The 24,752-nt window shown below is 38.7% G+C and overlaps 1 protein-coding gene across 7 annotated transcripts in view; it reads right to left on the bottom strand.

The window, feature by feature from the left end:
* GRIK2 (glutamate ionotropic receptor kainate type subunit 2) overlaps positions 1 to 24,752 on the bottom strand; it is a 581,178-nt gene that overhangs the window by 105,441 nt on the left and 450,985 nt on the right. For 6 of the 7 annotated variants that reach the window (XM_034765974.1, XM_034765977.1, XM_034765972.1 and 3 more), the window contains one exon: positions 23,486 to 23,703. In XM_034765974.1, coding sequence (XP_034621865.1) covers positions 23,486 to 23,703 — 218 coding nt within the window. Of the gene's footprint in view, positions 1 to 23,485; positions 23,704 to 24,752 lie in introns of those variants that run through there. The other variant, XM_034765978.1, reaches the window with a different exon arrangement.

Below are 24,752 nucleotides of genomic sequence, written 5' to 3' on the forward strand. Positions count from 1 at the left end.
ACTTTCTAACTATAAGTGCAGTTAAGCTCTGGAATAGGTGGTTGTGAATCCCCATCACTGGAGGTTTCTAAAAGCAGGCTGAACAAACATGTGCCTGACAGGGATGGTCTAAGTTTACTTGGTTCTGCCTCAGAGCAGTGGGCTGGACCTTATAACTTCTCAAGGTCCCTTCCAGCCCTACGTTTCTATGATTCAATGTTTTTTATTTAAAATATGTATTTGGAGAGAGAATTCTGCCAATATTTTAGTGGAAACAGATAGTTAAATGTATTTAGACAAAAACGGAACCATGGTGATTTAAGATGCTTTGTTTTTATCTAAATAACCCTGTTCAAGCAGAAAGCTGTGGAAACCTTGAGCTTGCCTTCTTGAAAACAAAGCATAATTCTCCAGTATGTAAAAGGCACCACATGGCTAATGTCAATAAATATTTTCCTCCCTATTTTCTACCTTTTAGAGCTCATACTTGTCCCCCTTTTGTAGCACCCACAGAAAGGCAGCCTAACACTATCAGTGGCTGTAAACTCCCACACTGACAACTATTATCCATTAGCCAGTGACTTGATGTGCCAGCTCAACATCACTCTATTAACTGACTTTCACATTTTCCCACTCCCTATGGGACAATCTCTCTAAAGAGTTCCCTCTTGATTAATGGTAGTGAGACTCTCAGTTCTGCAGCTGCAATTCCTAACTGGACAAACGATGCCAAAAAGTATATTAAAAACAAAACACAAAGTAATGATATTTGAGAAGCAGAAGTCTTTAAACATTAATGCTCTGGAGGGCTGATGCCACTGTGCTTCTAAATTCTTCATTTCAGGCAACGATATTGTTTTAGTCCTCAATTAAAATACCACAAATGTGGCATTTACACATATTGAGGCTGTAACAATCACTCAGAGATCAGACTTCTGTACCCCAGACATTCTACTGAATCTACTCTAATCAGAGTCAAAAGAAGTTGCAGAATTCTAGTTTAAATATACTAAAGTCCTAATCACTTATTGTAATTCCCAAAATGGAGAGTTATCTCTAACTTTTTAACTATTGGATTCACTCTTGCAGAGCTGGGTAATAAAACCCATCATATTCTAATTTTCTGACAGCTTGATAGAACCAATATTCTTAGTATAGATAAAGTGTAATGAAGCACTGACTTTCCCATAGGAAAGTCTTCCACTCATATTCTTTGATGCCAACTAACCTTCACATCTGCTGTTTCCCCATTGATCGCTGCAACTTGGCATGATGAAAACTAGAGTGCCTGATGAGGCAATTCCATTCAATGGCACCATTTCCTTTTTCACAAAGGGAATGTAGTAAAATAGCAGTTTGTTTCCTATACCTTCATGAGAAAGTCTGTATGCAAATTATGGAGATAAACATGTAGTCATCTTATGTATAATAAAGTGTGTATGCTGGAGGGGAAGAGTGTTTGTTTCTTTTGTGCTAAACCTCTGCCTATGTGAAATGATGCAAATATTTAATGCAGATTTGGTTTTGAATTTGTAAATCAAATAATTATTCCATATCTTATGTATAATATCCATAATAAAATGCAAAGAGCTGATCCAGTTCTCTTTAGAAATGATCCTAAAAATCACTTATTACACTATGTGATTCATCAATAAACTTACTATTTTAAATCTCTCTTAAATGCATAATAGTGAACCGCTATATCCCAGCATCCAGGATTTTTTTCTTTATATAATACAGACGTCAAACCAGAATTCTTTGTTATTAAAAAAAAAAGTTGGCACATCTCTCTTAAGAACTAAACTCATTATATATTTCATTAGATTATTCTAATGTACTTTTTACAAAGAAAAGTATTGCAGCAGGAGAATAAAAATGAAGTAAATAGTCCTAGCAAACCTTCTACAATGTTGTGATATGCACCAACATCACAAAGCTCATTGTCCTTGCATTAAAATGAAGGACAATTATAGAATGCTTTAGTTCAGAATTTGTGAACTTCACTGGTATTTTGATTGGTCTGGCATTTTGGTTCTGTTTGGATAAACATTTTAATCTTAGTCAAACCTGCTGAATTTACAAAATCTGTCTTGAAAAAAAAACAAAGAATGGATTGTTTTTATGAGATTTCAGGTATTACAAACTCAAACAGCCACATTTCATTCTACAAATAATCATGCTTGACTTGTACAGTTTGCTTTCAGTTATGCTTTTTAGAGCCTAATTCTGGTATTCATGACATTGTAAATCAAGGTTAATTCAATACATTAAAGTGAGTAAAGTTACACCAGCATTAAATCTCTGTAAGTGAAATCAGAATCAATGCCCTTAAATTGTAACAGGGCAGGGTTATATTATGTATTTGGAACTGATCTACTATTCAGGTACTACTCCACCGTATATTTTACAATCAGTCTTTCAATGATTAATTACAAAAAAATAATACTTCCTACTGTCCAGGGCTGGCTCCAGGCACCAGCCGAGCAAGCTGGTGCTTGGGGTGGCAGATTGAACGAGGCGGCATTCCGCCCAATCCTAGGGCAGCACGGCCGCTTTTTTGTTGTTGTTGTTGTTGTTCTGCTCCGGCTGCCCTGTAGGGGGCGGTGGTGCGGAGGATGGGAGCGCCCTGCAGCAAGCTCACCAGGGCAGTCCTCATCCTTCCCTCCATGCCGACTGGAGCGTAACCCTCCCGGCAGGCGGCGCGGCGCCGCGGGAGGGGCCGCATGGCAGTGCCCCGCTGTAGCCCTAGCTGCCCCCCTTCTCTCTCTACCGTCAGGCCACAGTCTAGAGTAACTCAAAAACAGTCTCTCTCAGGGATTTCAGTTATTTTCTCTTCAGTCTCAGCCTGTAATCTGGAATTTAAAAGGTTTGTGAAAATGGAATATAATGAAAGAGAGTAGTTCAGCACCTTCCAAAAGGTTTGGTTTGTTCTAGATATGAGCCGTTATTAAGGTATATTTCAGTGGGTTCTTAGTTTTACTAAATCAGTTCGCCCATCTTTAATTGTACTGCAAATATACAAAAAAATAGTAGAAATTAATTATACATTTTTGAGGAGGATTTGATTTTCCTATAGTGAAAATATAAATGTTTAATATATATTTTTTCTCTCTCCTGCTGCTATGTATTTCTCCCTTTTTGTATTTCTTTTCACAATACAGTCCAAATTGATTTCCCATTATAGTTGCTAAGAAAATATAATAATAGTAATGTTTTGTTTTGCTTTAAAGCTTTCCAAGTGAAATTTTAAAAACTATTGTACAAACTATTATGAAATTCATTCCTTTGATTATATTTGTTGTTGCTGTCTTTAACCCAGAGGATCTGTTTTAAATAATGGTCCTTCTCCTAGCAAATGAAATCACTGACACTAAATGTCACAATGATTGAATAGCTGCAACTTAAATGACATAGCAGTTTTGGAAAACAAAATGCTCTATTCATAGCTGGAAAGAGGGTGGGGATATTTTAAAGTGTTAGGCTGTACACATCCTTAGATTTTTCAGCTTCTCTTGATTAATTCCTGTCCTGCTTTTAATAATTCATTTGACCAATTTGCTGGACTGTATCCTTCAGTTTACAGGATCTGGCACCTAAACATATCAAGCTTACTATATGCTTCCAAAAAAAAATATGCAAACTGTGTTACATTAGTAGTGCACATATCAAAAATCTGCACCTGTCACCTTAATTTAATCTAATAAAAAAAAATCATTGAACTGATAAAAAGCGCAAAAAAAAAAAAAAAGCTATGCAGCAAATGACATAGCTACATCTATCCTGCTGGTGGAAGATAAATGTATTCAAGCTCTTAATACCATCAAGCAGATGGGATCACATGGGCAGAGCAAAATCATGGATATATGCTTGCTTTTAGTTCTTCTGTGTTTAGTTTTGCAATGCAATGCTTTCACCATTACTGGTTTTCTGGTTAATAATAGAACTTTTGATTAATCACAGTTAATTCATGCGATTAACTCAAAAAAATTAAACACGATTAATCGCATTGTTAAACAATAGAATACCAACTGAATTGTATTAAATATTATTGGATGGTTTTTCTACATTTTCAAATATTTTGATTTCTTTTACAACATAGAATATGAAGTATACAGTGGTCACTTTATATTATTTTTATTACCAATATTTGCTCTGTAAAAATGATAAACAAAGAATTTTTTTTCAATTCACCTCATACAAGTACAGTAGTGCAATCTTTTTATCGTGTAATTTACAAATGTTGATTTTTCTTTTTGTTACATAACTGCACTCAAAAACAAAACAATGTAAAACTTTGCAGTGGTTCTCAAACTTCATTGTACCTTGCTTCTGACAACAAAAATTACTACATGACCAGAAGGGGGACCAAAGCCTGAGCCTGCCCGAGCCTTGCCACCCCAGGCGGGAGGGCCAAAGCCGAAGCCTCAGGCCCCAGCAAGTCTAATGCCAGCCCTAGTGACCCTATTAAAATGGGGTCATGACCCACTTTGGGGTCCTGACCCACAGTTTGAGAACCGCTGCTTTAGAGTCTACATGTCCACTCAGTCCTACTTCTTTTTCAGCCAGTTGTTGATGCATCTGATGATGAAAATAGAAATGCATCGGTCCACACTGCTTTGGACAGTTATCGAGCAGAACTCGTTATCAGCATGGACGCATGTCCCCTAGAATGGTGGTTGAAGGATGAAGGGAATTATGAATCTTTAGCGTGTCTGGCACATAAATATCTTGCGATGCCGGCTACAACAGTGCCATGCGAACACCTGTTCTCACTTTCAGGTGACATTGTAAACAAGAAGTGGGCAACAACATCTCCTGAAAATTGTAACCTAATTTGTTTGTCTGAGCAATTGGCTGAAGTACAACTGAGTAGACCTGTAGCCTCTAAAGTTTTACATTGTTTTATTTTTGAATGCAGTTATTTTTGTACATAATTCTACATTTGTAAGTTCAACTTTCATGATAAAGAGATTGCACTACAGTACTTGTGTTAAGCAAATTGAAAAAAACTATTTCTTTTGTTTTTTACAGTTCAAATATTTGTAATCAAAAATAAAAATAAAGTGAGCACTGTTTACTTTGTATTCTGTGTAATTGAAATAAATATATCTGAACATGTAGAAAACATCCAAAAATATTTAAATAAATGGTAATCTATTATTGTTTAACAGCATGATTAATCACACGATTAATTGAGATGAATTTTTTTAATCACTCGACAGCCCTAGTTAATAATAATGGTTCTTAATAGAAATGACCAAACTTGTCCTATTAAAATATGACACATGCACATAGCACAAAATTTCAATTCAATCCAGAACTGAAATGTTGCAAAATGTGGTTATTATTGTTTTCCCTCTCTCTTGTTTTTATGTGCATATGGACTCCACGTCCTATCCCCCTTGCCCTTATCCCCTCAGTGTGTCTCTCTATCTGTAACCTGTTCTTATGAAATTTCTAGCTCAGAGGCCTGATCCTCCAAAGACATGCTTCAGCAGGACAACTCACAAGTAAGGTTACTCATATGTGTTAAGTGTTTTCAGGATAAGATTCAAACTTGCAAACCCAAGAAGTCTGGTTAGCTCAGATAAACATTCAAACTTGTGGATGCTTAGCCTAACAGAACCTGTGAATGTCTTGGTGAATTTAGTTCTTTATTCTACTTTTAAACACAATTTGTTTATTTAAAATGACAATAACAGTAGCAAAAGCCATAGCTGGTAAAAGGTTTGGCTCCCACTGTTTTAACACATTACACACGACTGATTAAATATTGAGCTGCTTGAGTCTACTGTGACAGGTTAGGAATATACTGCACAAGGAGTTCAGCCAAGTATACCTTCAGAGCCTTAAAAGTCAAAAGAAGTACTTTAAAATAAAAGAATTTGCATAGGGTACAGACTTGAAAAGTCATTGTAAAATAATTTATTTGACTAGATCAGAACAAATTGAATTTCTAACCCATGGGAAATACCAATATTTCAACATTTTTTTCATCCTGAATTCGCTGAAATGTTGAAATATTGAAATTTTTCATGGAAGGGAATTTCTGAAGGATCCAACTACAAAGGCTACTCATATAGCAGGGTCACACTGCAGAGCAGACTGGTTGAGTCAAGAGACAGTTCATCCTGGAGCATGGTTCCTGAGTCAGAGACATAGATCAGTTATGATTGGGAAATGAGGAAACATTTGTTTCAAAATTTTCAATTGAAATGAAACATTTTGACATCCCAATGTTTCATTTCAGTGTGTTGAACTGACTCTTAGTTTCAAGTCAGTTCAACATTAAAGTCCATTCCCCTATTGTATTGCTTTGCCTTATGGGAGTCAGAGTTCAGATTGATTGCTGCCTCCATTCTCCCAATAGGCCAGGCTCTGTGGCTAGCCTACATCTGTGTATCACACATGATGCACTTGCAGCCACGTGACTCCAATGATGCACCACTCTGCTCCACCAGAAGAAAGTCTGTGTTGAATCATGGGAGATGTATTCTGGCCACAGAGCCCAGTATATAAGAGAGAACAGAGACTCAAACAGCAACTCCCATGCGGCAATATTCCACAGCTGAGAAATACAATTCAGTGTTGGACTGATTTGAAACAAGATATTTTGGGTGAGTTAAACAATCTGATATAGACTAATTCAGGTCGATCCCACCTGAAACAAAATATTTCATTTCAATTTCCCAGACAGAAAATCAAAACATATTTGGGAAATTGAAATAAATATTGTCAAGGAAAGTTTTAATTTAGCAGAAACTGCATTTTCTTTCAGAAAATAATTGTGATGGAAAATTCTTGACTAGCTGTAGTTGTGACCCCTATATTCCCATTAAAATATATGCTGCATTTTGAATAATTTGTAGTCTTGATATACAGTAGACCAGGACACCAGAAAAACAAAGAATTGCAATAATATCATTAAACTGGCTAAAAGCACTTGTTAAGTATTCTAAATTGTTTTTACGGAAAAGTGGTTGCTGTCTTGCTTTTCTCAGCTGGGAGGCATTGTGGCCTAGTGGACAGAACACTGCACTCAGACTCAAGACACCTAAAGTCTAATCCCAATTCGGCCACTAATCTACTGGGTGCCCTTGGGCAAATCAATTTGCCTATTTGTGCCTCAGTTTCCCCATCTATAGAATGGAGATAATGCTACCTTTGTAAAGCGCTTTGAGATCTACTGATGAAAAGCTACATAGTACTACTTTTGTTATTCAAATGTAATTTTAGTAATACAGTACTCCTTTGCTATAACACCCTTCATTATTACAAACCTCCGCCCTTAGTGAACCCAGTTCCTGGATCCCAACTACAGTTCAGTACAGGTTAAAAAAAAAAAAAAGGATATTGCACATGTTTGCACAATTTCTATCCAGGGTTGAGTCCAAGAGCAAAAACTAAGGAGTGGGCCACAACCCGGGTTGAAGCTGAAGCCCCAGTGGTGGTGCAACTTTGGGGGCTGACAGCTGGGAGTCCTGCTGCTGTGGGGGCTGATAGCTGGGAGCCCAGATGCTGTGGGGGTGGTCAGCTGGGAGCCTGGAACCTGGCTGCTGCGGGGACTGACAACCGGAGCCCCTCTACCTGAGACTGAAATCACAGAGGTCACCTAAAATCTCCCTCCCTGGCAACTTGTAGCCTTAGTTTTTATTATTATTAATTATAATAATTAGTTAATTTAGCTAACACCTTTATTCAAGGTGACTTCATTAACTTACTCCAGCAGTTTATCGTTGGTTTTGATTGTCCTTTCACTATAACGAATCCCTGGCTATAACGAACAAAAGGTTGTATTCTGACAGTGGTTTGAGCATTGGCCTGCTAAACCCAGGGTTGTGAGTTCAATCCTTGAGGGGGCCATTTAGGGATCTGGGGCAAAAATTTGTCTGGGGATTGGTCCTGCTTTGAGCAGGGGGTTGGACTAGATGATCTCCTGAGGTCCTTTCCAACCCTGATATTCTATGAGAAGAGTGAGGTTGTATTGTATCAGATGAATTAGATGTCATTCCAATTATAAACCTAAAACTAAAGCAATAGTCAGACTCTTAATACTTCGAACTGTCACCAGTCCCAGCAAAGATAAATGTACCATTAGCATCTCAAAAATAAATCATATTTTTTGCTCTTAAGAGCTGTAAGTCAAGGTCAGTATACTGTTGGTTTTACATTGATAGATGGTATAGCTTTAACTTTTCAAGTGATGTCAGATTTAACAGGAACTTCAGGGCAGAGTGATAAAAGCCTAACATGATTCAGACAACAATGGCAGGAATCAATATTAAGTCTGAAAACTTGAAGTTCCAGTGGATGGAAAATTGAAGGTATGAAGATAAAGATGAACAGGCCTAATACTAACTGAAAATACCAATAATGGTAAGGTAAGACATTTAGAAATTGAACTGATAACCTAGAAAATAAATTCAAATTAAGAAATATTAGATTCGTATGATAAGGAAATTGACACAACTCTGCCCAAGGGGTAGGACACCTCAGAGTGCGTCTCCACAAAGTCCATTCAATCCTCATGTCTCCAATGCCATTGTGAGCTGACTTAAGGAGCTAAGTAAAGACTGAGCTGATAAATGAAAAGATCAGGAAATTGTAAACCTTTTTAATTTGGAAAAAGTTCAAAATCTAAATGTTCTTAATTTCTTATTAAAGATGCCTTGTGTGATGCAGCTGCATGTATAATTTCCATTACCACAAAGTGACTCTTATAATTTCATAACAACACAAGTTTTCTGACTAAAATACTGGACACAGGTTTTTGCATCCATAATAAACTAAGTTTAGTGCCTCTAGCTATCAAGGAACACAAGCTGCTTGAGAACAGCTAGATACAACCATAAAATAAATAAACAACATTGTTGCTTCCCTACAGCTAAGAGAAAAGCTTCAGCAGTTCAACTGTAGGGAGTGGAAGGGGGGATAAATCTCCGGGTAGATTAGTTAAAAGTCCATGTACAACAGGCACTATTCTTGGAGCTTTTTTGCCAGATAAGGCAGAGAGAGAGAGATCTATATGACCATCCCATCAAATCATTGGAAATGTTTTATGCTATTCTCCTCTCACAGAAAGTTCCTTTAGGGATGAGGCTGTCTTTCTGTGTCAGAAAATGTGCACAGATTACACAGGACAAGAGGCTTCTGTCAGTCACCTCATACTGATATTTCTTAAAGCTTTGGAAGATTCTCTTTAAGGTAAGGAACGTAAATGTCTCCTGCACCTAAAAAAGAGAGAAACTCTCTGCCTTATCAGAGACCATCTTTAGACATCAAAACCGTAATTCTAATGTCAGATCATCAGAAGGTCTGCAGCTGTATTTCCTATGTTTTATAGACCCTGAAGGGTCAGGCAAGTTCACTCCTCAAATGACTGAATGAATTAATCAAATGCAAGCATTTCACGATGGTTGCATTGTGGTCGTATATCACAGTAGTTGATCAAGGGGATTACTTGGCATTAATTGATTTGAATGATGCATATTCCCATATCGGAAAACCAGCATCACTTACACTAATATATGCTGCACAAAATCTTTCACTCTCCCCATGACCACAAGGAGTTACAACCTTAAGAAAACAACAACAAAATTTACTTAATACTTGCTCTGAACTGGTTGACAATGACATTTGGGAAGTCACTTCCAAAAAATAATTTAAAAAAAGACAAATCAATACCCAGTAGCTGCTAGCAAGTATAAAAGAAATCACTACATTCCTTGCTGAATTTTATCACTTAGGAGCTATAACATTTGACTCCCTCCTTGGGAAAGAGTAGAAAAAGGACCATGTGTATTTGTACAAAAGGAAAAGGAAAAAACTTGCACCTGTTTGGTCTGATAGCCTCGTACAGATAATTATCTGAGTGAGGCTTCGTGCATGTCTTCAGATGATAGGACTCACAACAAAATTTTCTGAAATATCAGGAATCTGTATGGTCCAAGTTAAGCACCGAAAATACAGTTAAATACTATTTGAATTAATGGATAAATACTGAAATCTGCTAAAAAGGGTATCCATGTCAGAGCCAGCTTGTGTGATTATCACCATAAATGCATCTTCAAAAGGGTAGGTAACATATCTCGACAAGCATTCTGTTCAGACAATTGATTAAAACCAGAGGGAAATGTACCAGTGTTATAGGATTCAAGGTGGTGAGCAGGACAATGCTGGCACTGAAAACATTTCTTACACACAAAACAATGCTAATGCAGTTGGACAACACCTCAGCAGTATCATATATAAACTGACAAGGCAGAACCAGAAGTTCATCCCTCCTAATGAATAGAGGCTCTCAAGTGGCTTCAGTGGGCAGGCTCTGACTCTGAGGGCTGCTCATACAGTAGGATCACACCATGCAGCAGACTGGTTGAGCCAAGAGACAGTTCATTCTGGAGCACGGTTCCTGAGTCAGAGCCAGACTGAGACATAGATCAAATTTTCAATCTTTAGGTTGGTTACCCAGAGACTGATCTATTTGCTTTGAAAAAACAATGCTAAACTCAGTGTTTTATCCTCCATTTTGAGAGCAGGTAATGTTCCCAATAGATACATTCCCAATTTCCCAAATAAACCCTCAACTAGGAAAGTGCCTATTATACAAGTATTCTCTGTGGTTCTAGTCCTATTCCCTTTCTTCCCTCACTCATTGTTGGAGGACAGAGAAAAAGGGAAAAAAGCTGAAAAGGAAAGAAGAAGAATGGGGACAGTGTGGACAATATTCTTGCCCTCTCCCTCAGTGGTTAAAGAGCACCAGAATACTTCCAAAGAGAGAAAAGGAATTTAGGAAGTTCTCACATTAAATGTATGGAATGAATGTTGCATGGCAATTGGGAGGTTAAGTTGAGTGAGGATATGGTGATGAGTAAACTCTCTTGCCCATCGGCTCTTATCAGTATGTACAGTCCAGTTTTCCTTTTACATGTGGCTCAGTCAACTAGCGAACCTTCAGGAAACAATGCAGGTGAGGAGGAGGGGGGTGGGATAACAGAATGGCACTAAGACCTATTAGTGTAAGACAAAAGTCTACACTAGAAAACTATCCCATCCTCAGAGACCAGTTTGCACTGCAGAAATACCAGCAATTACAGCACTATTCAACAACCCACCTTCCACTTCCCAAACACATGCACAGTGCCCAGGCACTTGTACCCACTTCCTTCAGAAAGTCTACTGACAGATGTGTTCTGTGCCAGTTTACAGCATCAGGTAAAGATTAAACTGTAGCTGACTCAAAACAGAGTTTAACAAAGCTCCTACTTTGCCTGTTCTCAGGAGTACCTATACCTACATCTTCCCCTTAACAAGACAGAAGGGCTTTTTCTTCCCTCTCCAAGATCTGCCAACAGCTGTCATGAGTACATGAGTATTACGTTATGATCGCACTTCCTATCTTGAGCTAGCTAGCAAAGAAACAACATTTAGGGCAAGGACTCTTGACTACAAGATCCAGAGAAGTGCTGATTAGGGCTAAACAAGGTGACAATTTGTCATCAGTCTTTCTCTGGAGATATCACTTTTTGATTTGTTAGTGTCTTGTACTTCCAGGTCTAACTAATCACAGTCAACAAATTAAATGATGGATGGCATACTTTTTTTTTTAAGCTTTTGCATGCAGCAATTGAGGTAAATTAAAACAGAGGTTACAGTCGTGCTGTTTTATGATGTCCCATACCTTTAGGAGGGCCACCACCACCCAGTGTATGTTACATCACAAATGAAGGTGTGAGTACATCATGGGTAGGCATACTGTGATGATGTGTGTGTGTGTTGCCTTCCTCCTTATTGCTTCCTGCTCCCGGTTGCTGCTCCCAGGACTCAAGTGTTCCAGTTCCTGTGTGTGTATGTGTGTGTGTTCATAGCACTAGGTGTGTGCAGTCACTCAGGGACTGCTGCTGAAAATACAGACCATTTGGATTGTTGTTTTGTTCAGACTGCTGCTGACATAACTGGTTCATGGTTAATATGTGTTTCAATTGACCACCTAACTGCATGTCTTGCTTCGATTTCCTTGTGTTTTCTGATTCTGGCTCTGGGGTGCATCAGTGTGTAATGCACACCCATACTATCTTTCATGTAGCTGGTACAGATAACTGGAAAATGAGGATGTAGTAGTGAGGATGTGGTAGCATGGGCTAGCCACCCCAGTACAAGCCCATGAGACTCTGAATGTGTACTGTACCAGGGTACCTGCCACCTTCATTGCTATTGTTACTAGCTAGCTTAAAGCATGTCTACCCATGCTGAAATTTGTGGTGCAGATATTTCCTTATAGACACTCTATAATAATGTACTTGGAGAATGGGTCCCTATTAGTATGAAAAGAAAGTTTGGAAATTGACACTAATATCATCTAAGAATTGTTATTTTAATTCTATGCTGATTACAATTCTATTGTTCTTTGATGGTGGGAGACACCCATGGCTATTAGGTTAGACTTTGGACTAGTCAGTTTTGCTAAAATGAGAGTTCTCTGTGAAGAGCAACCTATAATTCCTTCCCCCATGAATATTTCAGGATAAGGAGGAAACAGATGGTACTTAAGCTGTGGAAATATTGATTCAGATGAAGCCAATACAGAGGAGATTTTTCCTAATGTTAACTTTTTATTTGTTTTGGGTTCCTCCCCAACACATCCTCTTAAAAATAGCTAGTAGTGAATCTATTCAACTGTTTATGTGATAAGTATTTTATTTATTTATTGTAATTATTGTGAGCGATTAATCCTGTCTGTGCTGGAAAGCGATGTGTATTTCATGGAGATCGCATTTAAATACATTACGGCTATGTATAATATCAGGTTAAGTGTTGTATTTGGAGACAGGAAAAGATGAAGAATAAGAAGGACTCACTTCTCCATTGCCCCACAGCACATTTGCCCCACTCCAGCAGTTTAAAGAGGCTGTAAAGGCATCAGAGCTGCCCATTGGGGAAAAGTTCTATTGTAGGTGCCTGTTTAGATGTGTTAGAGCCAGCAAAGCATCTCTTTACAGCCCACAGTGCAATGACTATGCAGGGGTGCATGGCCTGGGGAGGGAAGCTGGATGGAGCCCTACTATGCTCTGGCTAGTCTTGGCCACGGCAGCAGACACTACAGGCCCCCGACAGCCCCAAAATATGGGGATGGAGATTCAAGATGTCAGAAAACCACCTTAATTCTCATGCTCCCTGTTGTTGTTGTTGTTGTTTTAAATGAGCAGGGCTGCAAGAAATAATTCTTCCTTGTATCTGGAACTGTAGCCACATCTTCATTCATTGGGCCTACAAGCAAGCTGTCAGAGGAGTAGCAGATTGCAGTGAGGCTTCAGGATCAGGCATGCATGACTGCACTGGCATGGCTTTTCGGGGATGTTATGGAATCAGTTGTTGCCAGAACTCTGCTCTATGGAAATCCCTGCAAACCCTAATAGTGCATCAAGGCAAGAATTATTTTGATTCTAGAACAGAGGTCACTTCTCAGAGTTGAGCAGCTTTGCCTAGAGGCATTTCCCCTGTTCCATACTGGTATGCACACCACATGAAAAGAAAAGGAACAGAATTTAGACTGGCCCATATACAGAGTACAGCAGCCACATACTGTTAATAAAAAGAATTAGTAAACAGACAAAAATGTTAGGTAGGTCTGTTGGAGGCAAAGTAGTGACATTCTCTTTCTTCCTGTTTGGAAGAAATGTGCAAAGATCAAATGTCCAAAGATCAAATTGAAAACAAAATACGTAAAATGTTTGTTGTTTTTAAAATAGCTGAGACTGAACTTTTATATAAATTGCTGATTGCCTTATTTGGACTTCCAGTTAAAGGATAACAGTTAAATGTTAAATTAATTTTGCACCTGCTAATTGCAGCACACTATGAAATGTCAGCTAAATGTAGGGTGACCAGATGTCCCGATTTTATAGGGACAGTCCCGATTTTTGGGTCTTTTTCTTATATAGGCTCCTATTACCCCCCACCCTCGTTCCGATTTTTCACACTTGCTGTCTGGTCACCCTAGCTAAATGGGAATGAAAAATTGCTCCCAAATCATAAAAACAATTCAAATAAAGATGGGAAAAGTGGTTTAGAAGAATCAAATTATATGAAAATCTGAACAGGTCTGGATAAATCCTCCCTAACTAATGCATGTGTCCTCATTATTATAAACCAACTATCTATAAAGCCAAGGAAAACAGTAATTGTTTGTGCTGGTATGAGAGTGTATAGCCAATAATAATGTGTGCACTTAAAGTACATTCCACTTTTAGAGCTCTTACCAGTAGAGATGGTAGGAAAATAGAATTTTCCCCATGGAAAATTTCAGCTTTTTTGGCAACATATTTTTACTGAAAATTGATTTTTTTTTCCAAAGTGGTGTTCTGGTGTCTCTTGGGAGTTGTAGTTCAGATGCCTAGCACTGCCATCCTTCTGTATTGGTCAGGCTCTCTGGCCAGACCATATCTCCCATGATGCATCACAATCAGGGATGCTATGAAGAACCTTAACAAGATGGCACAAATGGTGCATCATGGAAGATGTTGAACCTATAGAGACTTGGAGCATAAGGCACCTGAACGACAACTTCCATGAGGCACTACGACACCAGTTTAAATGGAAATGTTTTGATTTTCAGCCCCAAAGCATTGGGTTTTTAGTATTTCATTGACATGTCAAAGCTTTACATGGAAAGCAGACATTTTTTGTGGAAAATGTCATTTAGTCAAAAATCCAATTTTCTGACAAAAAACAGTTTTGATGAATACCAGTTCCATTGATATTAGGGTGACCAGATAGCAACTGTGATAAAACGGGACAGGAGGTGTGGGGTGACAGATGCCTATAAGAAAAAGTCACAAAAAACGGGACTGTCCCTTTAAAAATGGGACATCTGGTCACCCTAATTGATATTTCCTATACAGATAAAAGGGAATGCTGCCAGAACTGCTATGCTCTCCAGAGCTAGAAAGAGATTTTTTAAGTGTGCCCACTGTACAAAGTGGAAATTAAGAACAGGAAAGGTAGTATTATGAAAATTTCTCAACCCTTAAATTTGTTATACCAGGGCTAGCCTTCCAATGGAAAAGGAGGAAGCCACATTAGGCAGAGACGGCATGATATACAAACAAAAGAATAGAAAATATTCCTTACAGAACAATCTCACACTGTCAGGTGAGAATGGCCAGATAACCAAAAGTTCTTTTCCACTTCTCAGTTATATCGTGCAATATTGGAATTATTCAGTAAATAATTATTTGGAAAAACCCACGGGCACCAATACTGATTACATACATGTGTTACTCATCTGGAATGACATTTACACACTTGCCCCTTCTGTCACTCTCTCAAATCATGCCAACTGAAATGTCACTCTAAGCCAGGCTACAGGCTTCTTTTTCTGGCTTCTAGACGCTTCTGAGCAGCCAAAACTTCCTCTCCCTCCCGCTTTTCATGGCTCCTTTGGTCCCTCTGTAACTGTGAGTGCAGCCCAATCCAGGAGGAATTAGAAAGAAGGAGGTAACCAGCACTGCTGATCTCTGGTCCTGAGCAGCAGCACATTCCACCCCCAAGGAACAGCCACGAGGGAGGGATATAGAACAAGAAGGATTAAGAAGAAATTCAGAGAGAGAAATGAATTAAGAGGGGAAGCATGGAGGAGAGAATGGATCATTATGGAAAGAGGGTCAGAATGAGGAGAGAGAGACAATCTTGAAGAAAACTAGAGATGGGGCAGAAAGTTTGGGAAGGAGAGGAAAGGGAAAAGAAACCCTGGGTATGTCTACACTGCAATTAAAAACTAGCAGCTGGTCTGTGTCAGTTGACTCGAGCTCGCAGGGCTCAGATCGTGGGACTGTTTAATTGCACTGTAGATTTACGGATTCTGGCTGGAGCCCAAGTTCTAGGATCCTACGAGCCTGAGTCAGCTGGCATAGGCCAGCCACAGGTGTCTAACTGCAGTGTAGACGTGCCCTCTGTAGAGACAAATTGGAGAAGGATGGTCTTCTAACTAATGCACAGGACTCGAAGTCAGGACTAGGGTTCATTCCCAGTCTGCCACTAACTTGCTGTGTGATCTTGTACAAGACATGTAATCACTCAGTGTCTCAGTTTCCCTCTCAGTAAAATGGGGCTATCATATAGATCTACCTCCTAAAAAGCTAAAAATTCAAAAATTCCTGGGATGGAAGTACTGGCATTAACTTATGAAGTTAGATAGAGGAAGACAGGCTGAATAAAAAACCTCGTTTGTTATTATTTGTATTGCAGCAGAGCCTGAAAGTGCTGAAACAATGGGTCCCATGTGCTAGGAGCTGTACAAACTCAGAGAAAGAGGAAGTCCCTGCCTTTAACAATTTACAGTGCACTGGCACAGGAAATGTCTACAAGACAGGAAATGGGGACATACAGATATGAAATCACTTGCCGAAAGTCACACAGAAACAGTGCCAGAGCCAGGAACAGAATCTACGTCTCCTGAGTCTCCCTCATCCACTATGGTTAATTATGCTGCACAATTACAGGCTCTGAGGACATCATGCTGATATAAATCCTAGCACCCTTCCTCTTCCTTCCAACGGTGGATTTCAGGAAGCTGAGCTCACATGAGCATGTTCCCTGGGGCCTAGTTGGTGAAGTTTCTACCATCCCAGCACTCTCATCTTTTGTATATCGTCTCTAGTAAGTTTAAATCCTCCAGCCAATGTGTGTGTGTTCCTGGTTTAGTCTCTTCTTCTAGACATAGACATAATGTTCTTCTATGCTAGCTCCTCCAAAATTGGCTGGGTTCCAAAGATATTAAAAGGAAGATTTCAATGAGCTTTTATACCAATACTTGATGCTGAAATTACTGTCAATCTCTGGGCTGCTACTGTGCTTCACTGTGATTGGAGCTAATAGCTATTACCAGGATTTCATATTTTCATTTAACATTAAGAAACCATCTGGAGCTTTTATTTCATGCTAACATAATGCCACAGTTGTGCTCAATATAGTCAGCAGCTTTATCTTGCTATAATGAGAGAGAAACACACACGCGCTGAATCAAATTATACCTTCATATTTGTCATATTTGTGCATTTCTGCTGAAACCATATTTTCATAGAATTTAATATCAGCTCTAGTCTGACCTCCTGCATAACACAGGCCAAAGATCCTCACATAGTCATCCCTGCATCAAACCCATAGCTTATTTCACCTATAGCCTATCTTTTCCAAATATATTCAGTCTTGACTTAAAGTTGAAAGGGGAGGAGAATCCATCACACCTTGAGATTAGTTGTTCCAATGGTTAAGTACCATAATGTGTAACTTATTTCCAGTCTCTATTTGTCTAGCTTCAGCTTCCAGCCATTGAATCTTGTTATGCTATCTTCTGCTAAACTAAAAAGCCCCTGCTGTCAAAAATTTCTTTTCCATGCAGGAATTTATAAACCGCAATCAAGTCACTTCCTACCCTTCTTGTCAATAAACTAGATTAAAGAAGCTCAATCTCTCACTATAAGGCATGTTTTTCATACCTCAGATCATTATTATAGCCCATTCCTGATCCCTCTCCAATTTGTAAATATCCTTTCTGAAATGTGAACACCAGAACCAGACACAATATTCCAGCAACAGTCTCACTAAAGCCATATACAGAGATAAATACTCCCTCCCTCCTTCTACTTGATATTCTCTTGTTTATAGATGCAAGGATGCATTGGTCTTTTAGCCTCAGTATCGCACTATAAGCTCCTGTTCAACTGGTTATCTACCGTGACCTCTGACTCCTTTTCAGAGACTGCTTTTCATGATACAATCACCATTTTTAAGTGTGACCTACATTATTTTAGATGTATGATCTTGCATTTGCTGTGTTAAAACAGATGCTGTTCAAATGCACAGACCTTACCAAGTGATCTAGATCAATTTGTAAAATTGACCCATCCCCATTATTATTTACCACTCCATCAATTTTGTGTAATCTGCAAATTTTATCAGCAATATTTTTTATATTTTCTTCCAGATCATTGATAAAAATATTGAATAGCATTGTACTGAGAAGAGAGCCTGCTGGGACCCTACTAGAACCATCACCACTGGGTGATTCCCATGTACAGTTACTTTTTGAAATTTATCAGAGGGGTAGCCATGTTAGTCTGAATCTGTAAAAAGCAACAGAGGGTCCTGTGGCACCTTTGAGACTAACAGAAGTATTGGGAGCATAAGCTTCCCAACAGAAGCATAGACTTCTGTTAGTCTCAAAGGTGCCACAGGACCCTCTGTTGCTTTTTGAAATTTATTAGTTAACCATTTTTAATCCATTTATTATGGGCTACGTCGATTCCATATAGTGCTATTATATCATAATGTTATTTGAAACTAAGACTTACAGAAGTCTAACTTTATTATTGCAACACAACCACCTTTATCAATCCAACTTGTATTCTCATCAAAAATAATTTCAGGTTTATTTGACACGACCTATTTCTCATAAAATCATGTTGATTACCATTAATTATGTTACCATGTTTTAGCTATTTATTGATTATATCCAACATCTGCCTTTCTATGATTTTGTCCAGGATTAATGTCAGGCTAACAAGCCTATAGTTTCTTGGTTCATCCTATTTACCCTTTTAAAATATTGGCACAGCACTAGCTTTATTCCAGTCCTCTGGAACTTCACCTGTGTTCCAAGATTTTATTAAAACTCAACATTAATTATTCAAAGACCTCCTTGGCCAGTTCTTTTAATACTCATGCAGGTCCTCTGATCCTGCAGATTTAAAAAAAAAGGTTTAACTTGAATAGTTTCTGTTTAACATCCTCTCTAGTTACTGATGGTATAGAAACCATTTCACAATCAGTGTAAGACAGGGATCGGCAACCTTTGGCAGCTGGCCCATCCTCACAGATCAACAAGTATATATATATATTCTACCATATGGAACTATATTCTGTTAGCTCAAAATGAATGAAATTAGATTATGATCATTTCCATCTAGTCAACCATCAGGTTTGTCAAGGAGGTTCTGTTGGTGTAAGTGGGAAAGAATGTAGTCCAGTGTTAGATTTTGTTTTTTATGCCACATACATCTGAGTACTAAAATTTCTTCCTTATATACTCAACTGCAACCATCAGCACATGTATCAAGGAAACTCTTACTTCCACAAGGAAGAGACTAATGGATATTGGGTTAATCAATTGTGGAGATTGAGAGTTTTCATTTATCCCTTCCAGCTGAGCTCCATATTTCCTCTATTGGTAGTACTAGTGCAACATCAATGGGCAATTCTAATGCTGTGTATTTAAAACTATACCCTGCTTTCTAAGCTCCTTTCCTTTCATAAGTCTTTCAGCTTCAAGTAACCAAACTGTGTGAATTCTTAAACTGCTTTTAAGCTTAGCTCTTCAGTACCACGTATAACATGATACTAATTAACTGATAATATTTAGATAAAACAGCAACAAATGATCACAAAAATGTTAGGAAGAGTTTGACTGATGCTCTCAACAGAGTCACTGGGTTCTACACGTATATTCACTGCAAAATACTTTGCCTTTAGATCAGTGCTTAATTTGTAATGAAAGAGGTGCAAGGCTCACATAATTTTTGTACTTTCATAATTGATGCAGCAACCCCAGAGGTGCCGGGGCTATGAACTGCCAAGCCTAAAGTTGCTAGGTCTCAGCCCTATCAAGCCCTCGCACAAACTAAGCACCACTTTAGATACAATGTTGTAAATCCACATTGACTCCAATAAATGTATTTACAACAGTGTAATTGAGAGCAGATTTTTACCCTAAATTTAACAACTGAGTCCTGTGCTCTGACTTCACTTTCCTTGTTCACCCTTGCTGAAGTGGTGAATTCAATAAAAATGTACTAGAAACACTACAAAATTGTGCTTTCTGATGCTATGTTTCTGTTGTGTGCAGTCAAGTCTAGTATATTTCAAACTTCTATGTGCCACTGAAGGGAATGCATTTCCATGCAAGAGATGCAGTCATTGCTCTACTGACTGTAAATGTTCTGTTCTTGGAGGCAACATAGCGGCAGACACAAAGAAATAAAGGAAGGAATGTGAGAAGGATCAGAAACAAAACAGGATACATATTCAAACAGAGGAACAACACACAGAAGCACAAGAGAAGATGAGAAAGATAGTGTGTATAAGAGCAGTATATATTGGGGAAAATATGCAGAGAAGAGATAGGAGGAAACAAAAAAGCAAGAAGGAGAAATAGTGTCTAGAGAAGAAAGGAAGGTGTCATGGAGAATTTTTTTAAATAAAGAAAAAAGTTAAGGACAGAGAAAAACGATGCTGGCAACTGGAGTCAAAGATACTGCTAGGTAAAAACTGTCTCCTAATGTTTTAGAAAAAAGCACAGGAGTACTTGTGGCACCTTAGAGACTAACAAATTTATTAGAGCATAAGCTTTCGTGGGCTACTGCCCACTTCTTCGCCACAAGTACTCCTGTTCTTTTTGCAGATACAGACTAACACGGCTGCTGCTCTGAAACCTGTCAATATTTTAGAGTCTAGCCTTCCAATCTGAGGAGTATAAGATCAAAGTCTTCTGCCAAACAAAAAAGACATTGAAGTCCGGTAGTGTTTTCTGGTAATACAATAAATACCTTGTGTCATCTTTATGTCCTGGGACTTTAATCATGTTGGTACTTTAAAAATCTCAGTTTTTAAACTTTTTCTGAATGTTGTTTTATTGGATTGCTACACATATTTCCTGTCATAAAAGAAGTTCTAATGGATTAGTTACTTCCATCAATTTCATAGAATCATAGATTTTTAGGTCAGAAGGGACCATTATGATCGTCTAGTCTGACCTCCTGCACATCACAGGCCACGGAATCTCACCCACCCACTCCTGTAACAAACCCCTAACCTATGTCTGAGCTACTGAAGTCCTCAAATCATGGTTTAAAGACTTCAAGGTACAGAGAATCCTCCAGCAAGTGATCCGCGCCCCACGCTGAAGAGGAAGGCGAAAAACCCCCAGGGCCTCTGCCAATCTGCCCTGGAAGAAAATTCCTTCCCAACCCCAAATCTGGTGATCAGCTAAACCCTGAGCATGTGGGCAAGACTCACCAGCCAGACACCCAAGAAAGAATTCTCTGTAGTAATTCAGATCCCACTCCATCTAACATGCCATCACAGGCCATTCGGCATATTTAACACTAATAATGAAAGATCAATTAATTGTCAAAATTAGGCTATCCCATCATACCATCCACTCCATAAACTTATCAAGATTAGTCTGGAAGCCAGATATGTCTTTTGCCCCCACTGCTCCCCTTGGAAGGCTGTTCCAGAACTTCACTCCTCTGATGATGAGAAACCTTCATCTAATTTCAAGTCTAAACTTCCTGATGGCCAGTTTATATCCATTTGTTCTTGTGTCCACATTGGTAATGAGCTAAATAATTCTTCTCCCTCCCTGGTATTTATCCCTCTAATATATTTATAGAGAGCAATCATATCTCCCCTCAGCCTTCTTTTGGTTAGGCTAAACAAGCCAAGCTCTTTGAGTATCCTTTCATAAGACAGGTTTTCCATTCCTCGGATCAACCTAGTAGCCCTTCTTTGTACCTGTGCCAGTTTGAATTCATCCTTCTTAAACGTGGGAGACCAGAACTGCACACAGTATCCCAAATGAGGTCTTCCCAGTGCCATGTATAATGGTACTAACACCTTCTTCTCACTGCACTGGAAATACCTCGCCTAATGCATCCCAAGACCACATTAGCTTTTTTCACGGCCATACCACATTGGTGGCTCATAGTCATCCTGTGATCAACCAATACTCCGAGGTCCTTCTTCTCCTCTGTTACTTCCAACTGATGCGTCCCTAGCTTATAATAAAAATTCTTGTTATTAATCCCTAAATACATGACCTTGCACTTTTCACTATTAAATTTCATCCTATTACTATTACTCCAGTTTACAAGGTCATCCAGATCTTCCTGTTCGATAACTCCGTCCTTCTCTGGCAATTGGCAATACCTCCCAGCTTTCTGTCATCCACAAACTTTATTAGCACACTCCCACTTTTTCCTCAGATCCTTTTGAAAAAAAAAATCTCAGTGGAAACTATTCTGAACCTTCCTAACCCAGCCTCTGAGATAACAAGCTTACAAAGTCCTCAGTCACTGAAATTTAATCAATTCTTATTTTCCAGGTGAAAGTTGAATGTGAGAATACAGAAAGTATGTACAGTAAAAGCTTTTTTATCTGGCATGTGTGCTGCCTCTGCCCGCAGGCACCCTCCCCACAGTTCCCATTGGTCATGGTTCGCGGTCAATGGGAGCTGCAGAGCCAGCGCTTGGGGCAGGGTGGAGGCAGCATGCAGAGCCACCTAACCGCGCCTATGCCTAGGAGCAGCAGGGACAGGTCACCGCTTGCGGTGAGCTGCCCAAAGTAAAAAAATCTTTTACTGTACTTACTTATATACGTATCACTACCATAAGATTAGATAATGATTTCTTAGCTCTTTCAGCTGAATAAATGGTGAAACTTTTACTCTATGCAGCTGAGTAAAGGGATGTAAAGGTGCCTTTAACTCACCCTTGGCACTGCCCAGATCTCTGGCCACACCCTCAGTCTTAGTGTAACACAAGAAAGCCTCAGGGCTTTTCTATGTTATAGTAGTATGTAATGGCTGTTAAGTGATAATTATGCTAGCTAAGGAACTCCAGATATGATGCATTTTCCAGGTCTGGAGTATGTCCCTGCACTGGGGAGCCATAGGAACCTCTTGTGCTGTCAAATCTGAAGGGCCACGATATGTACTTAATGCTAATTTGTGCCAACCTAGTTAATTGGTGGAGCGGGAGAAGCGGCATTTCTTCTATCTCTAATCAGGCTTCAATGTAGCTAAAAATTAGCACATTATATTGTCTGTTGAATCACCCTAGTCACAAGGCAGAGGGCAGGGAGATGTTATATGAATCTGAGCTAGTCAAAATTCAATTTGAAAGGTTCTCAGAAATGCAATGTCCATACGATTTGCCCAGTCCAGCTGCAACAGTGAAGACTGCAGTATCAGCATCTAGATATCTGAAGTTAGACAGATAGATACATAATTAACTCTGATAAAATTATTGACCTGATCGTGAAATCCCTATTCAAGCAAAACTCACACTCAGATCCAGCAATGGGAGATTCGCCTGAGCGATTCTCCTCACGTCAGTATTCTTGACTTACTCCATTACAATGCACTCAGCATTCTGAGGAAAAATCCTCAGAAATATCTAAGTGGATCCAAAGCCCTGCTTTTTTATTTTCAGGAGAAAATTTCAAGAAATGGAAACTTCCTTTTTTACTTTCATGAGAAAGTTTATGTATGAACAAGATGTTTCTTTTGCTCTCTTGCAAACACACAAAAATGTAATTTTTCTAAATGGGTTCGATTGCAGTGGGAATCATCTCACATATTATATCTCTGCTCAGCAGGCTTAATTCAAGATCTTTTTGCTTTCAGAATCATGTTTCAGCATTTTTTCCAATCAGAACATAAAGGGCCTACCTTGAAGAAAGTCATGGTTGCTCCATCTTCCACTGCACCATACTCTATCTTTGTCTGCTTGGCTAAATCATCAGCTGAATCAATGGGAGATTCCATGCGCTCCACTGTCAGAAAGGCGGCTAGGTTAGCAGTGTACGAGGAAATGATGATAAGTGTGAAAAACCACCAAATGCCTCCCACTATCCTGGTGGAGAGGGCTTTGGGCATAAGCTCAGAACCTAATGGAAATTAGGGGAGAAAGGTGAAACCAGTGCACAGAAAACAATCCGCAAGCGTTTGGCACTTTTTTTGTCACAGTGTTAAGAACAGAATCACTGCACAAAAAATCTTTAAGCTACAGGCTTACATATTGCTTGTACAAACAAACACAACTGAAATGGAAAATAGGGACTGATTACACTACAAGACAGATTTGGGGACTGTGGGAAACAAAATATAGTAATGGGAGACTCAAAGCGCAGTTTTGGCATGAGATAATGTACAATCTTATTTTTATTTTTTTTTGTTTCATGACAATAGAAAACAAGAAGCAAAAGCAGTAATTGGAACTGGATTGTCAAAAGAAGCTTTATACTAAAAAAAAAACCTCACAGCAGGCTTGAGCCTCTAAGTTAATAATAATACTTACTGTAGCCTGTCTACTGTGCTTTTTCTTCAAAGCATTTAAAGATTAATTAAGCAGTTCATAAAAACTTTTTTTGATGAAAGAAAAATATGTTGCTGCTGAAAAAAGCAAATACAAAGCAGAGTATTTCAACTCCCCAAAACTATAAGAACCTTGACTTCTGCCACTTCTATTGTAATAAAGTCTTGTTTAGCAATTTCTCAGATAAAAGAAAACATCTCCCATCTCTATAATTAGCCCACAATTTCAGATAAACATGGGTGGCTGTGCCACACATTTAACTTGATAGAGCAGCAATGACAATATTAGACTGTTATGCATAAAGTAGATAAAGATAGATTATAATGCATTGCTGGAGTTGCCTGCTCATGGCACTAAAGAATGGAGGGGGCGCCACACATTGTATGGTAATTTGCATAATTATTAATGCCAATTTAGAGCCTAATGAGACAATTTGTAGCACATGACCTCCTCTTGTGCTTAATTATTATGAACAGGGAAAAATGGAATTCAGTTTACTTAATTTGCAGCAGAAATATAATTGTAAACTGACATGTATGGATTTTTCCCCATTAAATTATAGCTAATAATCATAAGGTAAACAATTCAAGTTTTGCCATGAATAAAATATATAAAAAAAAC

This window comes from Trachemys scripta, chromosome 3 (assembly GCF_013100865.1).
Source record: "Trachemys scripta elegans isolate TJP31775 chromosome 3, CAS_Tse_1.0, whole genome shotgun sequence".
NCBI lineage: Eukaryota > Metazoa > Chordata > Testudines > Emydidae > Trachemys > Trachemys scripta.